Source organism: Oncorhynchus keta, chromosome 17 (assembly GCF_023373465.1).
Source record: "Oncorhynchus keta strain PuntledgeMale-10-30-2019 chromosome 17, Oket_V2, whole genome shotgun sequence".
NCBI lineage: Eukaryota > Metazoa > Chordata > Actinopteri > Salmoniformes > Salmonidae > Oncorhynchus > Oncorhynchus keta.
In genome coordinates, this window is record NC_068437.1 from 14,461,746 (window position 1) to 14,472,062 (window position 10,317).

At 44.3% G+C, this 10,317-nt stretch overlaps 1 protein-coding gene across 1 annotated transcript; it reads right to left on the bottom strand.

The window, feature by feature from the left end:
* Positions 1–3,665: 3,665 nt before the first annotated feature.
* Positions 3,666–5,894, bottom strand: LOC118396474 (cytosolic 5'-nucleotidase 1A). Its single transcript, XM_035790709.1, has 6 exons — positions 5,500–5,894; positions 5,263–5,385; positions 4,968–5,097; positions 4,753–4,875; positions 4,402–4,571; positions 3,666–4,150 (listed from the first exon to the last, which is right to left on the bottom strand). The coding sequence occupies exons 1-6, from the start codon at positions 5,533–5,535 to the stop codon at positions 3,878–3,880; spliced, it is 855 nt and encodes a 284-aa protein (XP_035646602.1). The 5' UTR covers positions 5,536–5,894; the 3' UTR covers positions 3,666–3,877.
* Positions 5,895–10,317: the final 4,423 nt, after the last annotated feature.

The window sequence follows — 10,317 nt, forward strand, 5'->3', positions numbered from 1 at the left end:
CCATAAAACTGAGCCTGGAAAAACAATCATACTCAGGATGAACAAGAGATATCAAAACCAATGCATAATGGATCAAGCATTAGTTGAGTTACTGTGCATAAGGCAGCTACTGTGACCTTAACTGTCCATAAGCTCAAAAATCATACTTCTCTCAAATGTTGTGCACACATTTGTTTAAATACCTGTTCGTGACCACTTCTCCGTTGTCAACAGCATGATCAAAAAATAATAATGATGCCTGGCCGTGCAGTCATGAGGGAACAGGGAGTGCAGCAGGGGACTGAGCACGCACCCCTTACCACCTGAGGGTGGCCCGTCAGGAAGTCCAGGATCCAGTGGCAGAGGGAGGTGTTTAGTCCCAGGGTCCTGAGAGTAGTGATGAGCTTTGAGGTCACTATGGTGTTGAACTCTGAACTGTAGTCAATGAATAGCATTCTCACATAGGTGTTCCTTTTGTCCAGGTTGTAAAGGGCAGTTTGGAGTGCATTAGAGATTGCATCATCTGTGGATCTGTTGGGGTGGTATGCAAATTGGAGTGGGTCTAGGGTTTCTGGGATTATGGTGTTGATGTGAGCCATGACCAGCTTTTCAAAACATTTCATGGTAACAGACGTGAGTGCTACGGGTCAGTAGTCATTTAGGCAGGTTACCTTAGTATTCTTGGGTACAGGGACTATGGTGGTCTGCTTGAAACATGTTGGTATTACAGACTCAGACAAAGAGAGGTTGAAAATGCCAGTCAAGACGCTTGCTAGTTGGTCAGCGCATGCTCTGAGTACACGTCCTGGTAATACGTCTGGCCCAGTGGCCTTGTGTATGTTGACCTGTTTAAAGGTCTTACTCATATTGGGTGCGGAGAGCGTGATCACACAGTCGTGCGGAACAGCTGATGCTCTCATGCATGTTTCAGTGTTACTTCACTCGAAGCGAGCATAGAAGTTAATCAGCTCGTCTGGTAGGCTCACTGGGCAGCCCTTGGCTGTGCTTCCCTTTGTAGTCTGTAATAGTTTGCAAGCCGTGCTACATCCGACGAGCATCGGAGCTGGTGTAGTACGATTCGATCTTCGTCTTGTATTGACGCTTCGCCTGTTTGATGGATCTTCTTATCAGCTTCCGGGTTAGAGTCCTCGATCCTTGAAAGCGGCAACTCTACCCTTTAGCTCAGTGCGCATGTTGCCTGTAGTCCATGGCTTCTGGTTGGCGTATGTACGACCACTTTTTTATAGACCGAGTCACTGGTGCTGGAATCAGGAGGATAGAGTTATGGTCAGATTTGCCAAATGGAGGGCGAGGGAGAGCTTTGTACGAGTCTCTGTGTGTGGATTCAAAGTGGTCTAGAATTGTTTTCCTTCTGGTTGCACATTTAACATGCTGATAGAAATGAGATAAAACTGATTTAAGTTTCCCTGCATTAAAGTTCATGACCACTAGGAGCGCCGCCTCTGGATGAGCGTTTTCCTGTTTGCTTTTGTCGGAATACAGCTCACTGAGTGCGTTTTTAGTGCCAGCCTCGGTCTGTGGTGGTATGTAGACAGCTATGAAAAATACAGATGGATGAAAACTCTCTATAGATAAACTCTCTAGGTAGATAGTGTGGTCTACAGCTTATCATGAGATACTCTACCTCAGGCGAGCTAATCCCTGAGACTTCCTTAGATATCTTGCACCAGCTATTGTTTACAAATAAGCATAGGCCCCCGCCTCGTGTCTTACCAGAGGCTGCTGCTCTGTCCTGCCGATAGAGTGTATAACCCACCAGCTGAAAGATAAGATATTTCAATTTTTAATGTCCCGTTGGTAGGATATACCTGCTTTCAGTTCATCCCATTTATTTTCCAGCGATTGAACAGTAGCTAGCAGAACAGAAGGCAAGGGCAGATTAGCCACTCGTCACCTGATCCTCACAAGACATCCTGATCTTTTTCCGCAAAACCTACGTTTCCTTTTCCAGTCGAATCACGTGGATTCGGGCCTGGTCGGGTTTCCATAGTATATCCCTCGCGTCCGACTCCTCGTCCAATTTGAGGTCAGTAATCCCAGTTCTGATGACCAGAAGCTCGTTTTGGTCATAAGAAATGGTAGCAGCAACATTATGTAACAAAACAAGTTACGAACAATGCGAAAAAAATTAACAAAATTGTATGGTTGGTTAAGAGCCGATAAGACGGCAGCCCTACCTTCCGGCGCCATCTTTTACTTATCATTACACAGCTACACCTTGTGCTGGGGACAATAAAATGCCCCTCTAAAATGTGCAGTTTTGTCACACAACACAATGCCAGAGATGTCTCAAGTTTTGAGGAAGGGTGTAATTGACATGCTGACTGCTGGAATGTCCAACAGAGTCGTTGCCAGAGAACGTAATGTTAATTTCTTTACTATAAGCCGCCTCCAATATCGTTTTATAAAATTGTGCAGTAAGTCCAACCGGCCTCACAACCGCAGACCACGTGTAACCACGCCAGCCCAGGACCTCATTCTGATTGGCTATGCCTGGCTCCCAAGTGGGTTGGCATATGCCCTCCCAAGCCCATCCATGGCTGTGCACCTGGCCAGTCATGTGAAATCCATAGATTAGGGCCTAATGAATTGATTTAAATTGACTGATATGAACTGTAACTCAGAAAAATCTATGAAACTGTTGCATTTATATTTTGGTTCAGGATAGTTCCTTTGCTGGGCTCACCTTCATCTTCGTCAAAGGTGTTGCTGTAGGAATCAAGGAATAGATGACAGAAATCCCTTTCTGAGTCAAACATAGATTGCCTCAAGGTCTTGAACTTTGTGAAGGGAAAACTGGATAGCAAAACAAACAGAAATGGTGCACAGGATGCTATAAGGATCTCCTCAGTGCCCCTAGGACCTGTCGAGCCTTACGAACAAAAAAAGGTCCTTAGACTTCTAATAATGGTTCAAGCGGTATCATTTTACCATGATCTGCAGAAATCTTATCTTTGTCACTACATAATTAATATATAATTCCTGCATAATATAGGCACTGTCCAGTTGCTAACCAGACATGACGAATGCAGTTAATAGTACACTCCACTGATGTTTTATGAATAAACTAGTATTTTATTTTTTTTACCTTTATTTAATTACACAAGTCAGCTAAGAACAAATTCTTATTTACAATGACAGCCTACACCGGCCAAACAAGGGCCAATTGTGTGCCGCCCTATGGGGCTCCCAATCACAGCCGGATGTGATACAGCCTGGATTCGAACCACGGACTGTAACATATCTACTTTGTATCTTACTGTAAACGAGTGACTCAGACATCAAGCTGCTAATACACAGAGATTTCAAATCTTTATTTTTAATTTATTTATTTGTTTGTTGTTTATGCAAGATCCGATGGCTTCTTTACCACTACTGTGGTGTTCGACTGTAAAGGATCCATACACTGGACACAGTCTCTCCTGAGAGGTGTTCATTGCACATCATTGGTTACTTGTTGCTATTTACCTGTCATTCCTGTCACGCATCACATGACTTACCTGAGGCTAATTCACAGGTTCAAATATTGGAGTTATGGTCATTCTTATTTACGAAGGCTATATGCACCGCACCACCTGAGGAAAATTGTGTCAATCAGAATGCATTATGTGCTGCTCTTGGAGTTTATTCACTTTTTGTAGTTTGTAAAAATGAAATAATCAAGATTAAAGGAATATTTTTATATTTATTTACACAACAATCTGTTCAAGCAGTTGGTTCATTGACATACTGAAGGTGGCAGCTGTTGTATGAATGATAAAAATGCTGGTGAGGTAAAATAAAACTCGAGACAAAAAGCATACAAGAAAGCTTCCATCCAAAAATGTAACAGAAAAATACCCATACATACATCTTCTTCCCATCGGTCTGCCATCCATCATGACATTGCAGTGAACCCCTCCATGTGATACAGGCCATCGAGGCAGAGGATGTGCGGCCGTACCAAGTTAAGGATGGGGCTACGAGGGGCTCCGGCCAGGCAAAAGGCCTCATCCACAAGCAGTCCCCAGCCTCGTAGAGTCTTCAGGGCGCTGGCACACACATCCCTGGAGCTCCATACTGTCATCAGTCCGGTGCAGAGGGGGCTTCCCTCCAACCCAAACCTCCTCCTCATCTCTCCCATCAATACGGCAAACTCTTTCACGGAACCCTTGAGTACAAACAGCAATACTTTAATTTAGTGAAAGCGAGTAATTAATTCAACTCACATATAGTAAGTGCATTATCAATGGAAACCCATACAGTATTATATACACTGCTAAAAATAAAAGTGTTTTGCAGTTCTAAATAGAACATTTTTGAAGGCCATATGAAGTAAGCCATTGAACCTGTTTTGGTCCTACATCGTCATGTCTTCTAGAAGGACAGGACAGGTATGTTGTTATAGGATGACTACTGTACCTTTGCAGTTTTGAAGCCCTGCAGCTGGGTCTCGGTGAAGCCCTGTTCTCTTAAGCCATGCAGCATCTCCTCTGAGGATCCAATCACGTCTCCCGAGAACACCACTTTGAGCTGATCCTCTGTCTGATGATGTGGGTCTGTCTGACGGTACAGTAGGGCTGCTGGAACACCTGACGCAATGTCCAAAGAAACAGGGGAATTTAACAGTTGGTTTGAGGGAAAGATTGTGTGTGTGTGTGTATGTGAGAGTGAGCGAGTGAGGGCGGTATTTAATTCAAACCTTTACGATAACAAATGCTCACCAAATTAAGGTTAGTTTCTGAGTTAATGTAAGACTTCGAAACACCATACCTTTTTGTAAGGCCTTGCACACATCATTAGTATCCGTTGACAGGAACAGTTTCACGTTGTTTGATTGCAGGCTCTCAATGGAATCCTCCTTGTTACAGAAGCAAAATCTGCCAATATCAAGACCTTTTGGGGAGTACAAGAAATACAAAATAGTGATTAACCTTACATACAGTACATACCCCTATTGTAGGCCTAATTCGGAGTGTATGCCGTACCATAATGTTTTGCACTGGCAATGATCCGTGAGTGTTTTTCTTCGCTATCATTGGAAAGCAGAATCACATCGAACAGCAATGTCTCATCAGAGTTCAAGGTCAGCAGTCTTTCATTCACTACCTGGATGGCCTGATGAGGATGAAAGCATACAAAACCATAAAAATATAGTAAGGCCAACTATATTTCTGTAAAGACTGTAATTCCATTTCTATGTGCATAACACTTTTAACTGACACTTTGTAATACTGCTACCTGTGCATACATTATGGGTGCTTAAAACAACGAATTATTCACCTTCATGAAAGAAAAAGCATCTCCCTTTCTCAAAGGTTCTGTTGCTCCATGGACTTGCTCAACTTCTGGGTCAAAAATTGCGTCTGATGACACTGCAACAACCACAGCCTGAGCTGCGTCTCTCTAGAGACAGACATAAACATTCAACAGCAGTGCTCAAACATAGACGTATACAAGTCGTTTTTCTGTTGACGATTATGAAAATACAGTTTTGCCGCAGGATATCTGACATCTCACCTGCTTGACATCCGGGTTGCGCACCATTGAATCCATCTTGCTTGATAAAGCAGTTTGAAAGATAATAGTTTGAAAAATAATAACGCAAACAATCTCCAAACTCTAAAGTTTCTTCACCATGAAAACGAAAGTACAAAGCCAATTGACTTTCAGGAATACTTTAGAATGCATTTGGTCTTGCAAAATGGTCTATTTGAATAGGCTATAATGACAAACTTCCACATATGTTGAACAGATTATGCAGCATAAAGAACCATTTGAAACCAGTAGCCTAAGAGTGCTTGCGAGTGCCTAAGCGAGTACCGTAAAATTGCCCTCCCTTTCTACAGTGTTTTTCCGTTAAAAAAAAAAAACATCTCAGATATTTATCCAATACTGCCACCCGCTGTACAGGAGTAGTAGGACTCCACAAATTGAGATTATGTTGTTTATTTGTCATGGCAACCAATATTTATAAATTGCATATTTATAAAACCAAGAGGACTCAAAAACTTGCAGCATAAATACAAAGTAGTCAGATGTGTGTAATTTGAATAGAGGAACGTAATGGGATACATATAAATAGTTAATGAGATGATAGGAGCGGTGACTATTCACTCATGGAGGGACGGACGGTTGTCACTTTGCACAGTGGTGTAACAGAACCGTTGTTTATGCTAATTCATATGTAAATGAAAATGCTTCTGTCTACTCTTGCTTTCCCTCCAAGATGTTATTTGATACTATGCTATTACCCCATGTGTATAAAACACTTCCAGACTATTGTACTATATCTTAGTCAATCGAATGTCTCTCCTCTTCTAATCCTGAGATGGAGCCAAGCATTCCAATGTTGTGTGACACACAAACACCCGCATGCGTGCCCGTACGCACACACACACAAGCACACTGTGTGGTGTCACTGTGTGTACATGAGTTGTTGTAGTCACTGCCTCTGTTACATGTGTTAGGGTATACATCAAAGTGTCCTACAGTGGAGGCTGGTGGGAGGAGCTACAGGAGGACCGGCTCATTGTAATGGCTGGAATAGAATAAATCGAACGGAATCAAACACAGGTTTTGATACGTTTGACGTGTTTGATGCCGTTCCGTCCATTCCATTCCAGTCATTACAATGAGCCCGTCCTCCTATAGCTCCTCCCATCAGCCTCCACTGGTTTCCAACCGTACCTATCTACAAGTTGAAACAAAATAGAGGAAAGGGATGATTGGGATCAGCACACATCATTGGAATAACACGTTCTGGAAACAAATGTATCTGTTATTATTGCACAAAAAGTTAAGTCAAGCAATATACCAGTGTAATATTTACACATTTAAAAGAAACCCACTCAAGCCTCTCCAAAATGTGCTTATCACGTGACTGTCTAACAGACATGATTTTTTGAGTAATATAATCAAAACCACGGGTGGTTCATTCTGGAAACGTCTTTGTTGTGTTACTCATTAGGTATACTGACACATGCATCAACTCTGTCAATAGATTACCTAAATGTGTGTTTGTAATGTGCAAACACTATATTTTATTTTTTATTTTATTTCACCTTTATTTAACCAGGTAGGCTAGTTGAGAACAAGTTCTCATTTGCAACTGCGACCTGGCCAAGATAAAGCATAGCAGTGTGAACAGACAACACAGAGTTACACATGGAGTAAACAATTTAGCAAGTCAATAACACAGTAGAAAAAAATGGGCAGTCTATATACAATGTGTGCAAAAGGCATGAGGAGGTAGGCGAATAATACAATTTTGCAGATTAACACTGGTGATAAATGATCAGATGGGCATGTACAGGTAGAGATATTGGTGTGCAAAAGAGCAGAAAAGTAAATAAATAAAAACAGTATAAAAACAGTATGGGAATGAGGTAGGTGAAAAGGGTGAGCTATTTACCAATAGACTATGTACAGCTGCAGCGATCGGTTAGCTGCTCGGATAGCTGATGTTTGAAGTTGGTGAGGAGATAAAAGTCTCCAACTTCAGCGATTTTTGCAATTCGTTCCAGTCACAGGCAGCAGAGTACTGGAACGAAAGGCGGCCAAATGAGGTGTTGGCTTTAGGGATGATCAGTGAGATACACCTGCTGGAGCGCGTGCTACGGATGGGTGTTGCCATCGTGACCAGTGAACTGAGATAAGGCGGAGCTTTACCTAGCATGGACTTGTAGATGACCTGGAGCCAGTGGGTCTGGCGACGAATATGTAGTGAGGGCCAGCCGACTAGAGCATACAAGTCGCAGTGGTGGGTGGTATAAGGTGCTTTAGTGACAAAACGGATGGCACTGTGATAGACTGCATCCAGTTTGCTGAGTAGAGTGTTGGAAGCCATTTTGTAGATGACATCGCCGAAGTCGAGGATCGGTAGGATAGTCAGTTTTACTAGGGTAAGCTTGGCAGCGTGAGTGAAGGAGGCTTTGTTGCGGAATAGAAAGCCGACTCTGGATTTGATTTTTGATTGGAGATGTTTGATGTGAGTCTGGAAGGAGAGTTTGCAGTCTAGCCAGACACCTAGGTACTTATAGATGTCCACATATTCAAGGTTGGAACCATCCAGGGTGGTGATGCTAGTCGGGCATGCGGGTGCAGGCAGCGATCGGTTGAAAAGCATGCATTTGGTTTTACTCGCGTTTAGGAGCAGTTGGAGGCCACGGAAGGAGTGCTGTATGGCATTGAAGCTCGTTTGGAGGTTGGATAGCACAGTGTCAATGACGGGCCGAAAGTATATAGAATGGTGTCGTCTGCGTAGAGGTGGATCAGGGAATCGCCCGCAGCAAGAGCAACATCATTGATATACACAGAGAAAAGAGTCGGCCCGAGAATTGAACCCTGTGGCACCCCCATAGAGACTGCCAGAGGACCGGACAGCATGCCCTCCCGATTTGACACACTGAACTCTGTCTGCAAAGTAATTGGTGAACCAGGCAAGGCAGTCATCCGAAAAACCGAGGCTGTTGAGTCTGCCGATAAGAATTTGGTGATTGACAGAGTCGAAAGCCTTGGCGAGGTCGATGAAGACGGCTGCACAGTACTGTCTTTTATCGATGGCGGTTATGATATCATTTAGTACCTTGAGTGTGGCTGAGGTGCACCCGTGACCGGCTCGGAAACCAGATTGCACAGCGGAGAAGGTACGGTGGGATTCGAGATGGTCAGTGACCTGTTTGTTGACTTGGCTTTCAAAGACCTTAGATAGGCAGGGCAGGATGGATATAGGTCTATAGCAGTTTGGGTCCAGGGTGTCTCCCCCTTTGAAGAGGGGATGACTGCGGCAGCTTTCAATCCTTGGGGATCTCAGACGATATGAAAGAGAGGTTGAACAGGCTGGTAATAGGGGTTGCGACAATGGCGGCAGATAGTTTCAGAAATAGCGGGTCCAGATTATCAAGCCCAGCTGATTTGTACGGGTCCAGGTTTTGCAGCTCTTTCAGAACATCTGCTATCTGGATTTGGGTAAAGGAGAACCTGGAGAGGCTTGGGTGAGGAACTACGGGGCGGAGCTGTTGGCCGAGGTTGGAGTAGCCAGGCGGAAGGCATGGCCAGCCGTTGAGAAGTGCTTATTGAAGTTTTCGATAATCATGGATTTATCGGTGGAGACCGTGTTTCCTAGCCTCAGTGCAGTGGGCAGCTGGGAGGAGGTGCTCTTGTTCTCCATGGACTTCACAGTGTCCCAGAACTTTTTGGAGTTGGAGTTACAGGATGCAAACTTCTGCCTGAAGAAGCTGGCCTTAGCTTTCCTGACTGACTGCGTGTATTGGTTCCTGACTTCCCTGAACAGTTGCATATCACGGGGCTATTCGATGCTATTGCAGTCCGCCACAGGATGTTTTTGTGCTGGTCGAGGGCAGTCAGGTCTGGAGTGAACCAAGGGCTGTATCTGTTCTTGGTTCTGCATTTTGAACGGAGCATGCTTATCTAAAATGGTGAGGAAGTTACTTTTAAAGAATGACCAGGCATCCTCAACTGACGGGATGAGGTCAATGTCCTTCCAGGATACACGGGCCAGGTCGATTAGAAAGGCCTGCTCACAGAAGTGTTTTAGGGAGCGTTTGACAGTGATGAGGGTGGTCGTTTGACTGCGGCTCCGTGGCGGATACAGGCGATGAGGCAGTGATCGCTGAGATCCTGGTTGAAGACAGCGGAGGTATATTTGGAGGGCCAGTTGGTCAGGATGACGTCTATGAGGGTGCCCTTGTTTACAGAGTTAGGGTTGTACCTGGTGGGTTCCTTGATGATTTGAGTGAGATTGAGGGCATCTAGCTTAGATTGTAGGACTGCCGGGGTGTTAAGCATATCCCAGTTTAGGTCACCTAACAGAACAAACTCTGAAGCTAGATGAGGGCGATCAATTCACAAATGGTGTCCAGGGCGCAGCTGGGAGCTGACGGGGTCGGTAGCAGGCGGCAACAGTGATAGACTTGTTTCTGGAGAGAGTAATTTTCAAAATTAGTAGTTCAAACTGTTTGGGTATGGACCTGGAAAGTATGACATTACTTTGCAGGCTATCTCTGCAGTAGACTGCGACTCCGCCCCCTTTGGCAGTTCTATCTTGACGGAAGATGTTATAGTTGGGTATGGAAATCTCTGAATTTTTGGTGGCCTTCCTGAGCCAGGATTCAGACACGGCAAGGACATCAGGGTTAGCAGAGTGTGCTAAAGCAGTGAGTAAAACAAACTTAGGGAGGAGGCTTCTGATGTTGACATGCATAAAACCAAGACTTTTTCGATCACAGAAGTCAACAAATGAGGGTACCTGGGGGCATGCAGGGCCTGGGTTTACCTCCACATCACCCGCGGAACAGAGAAGGAGTAGTATGAGGG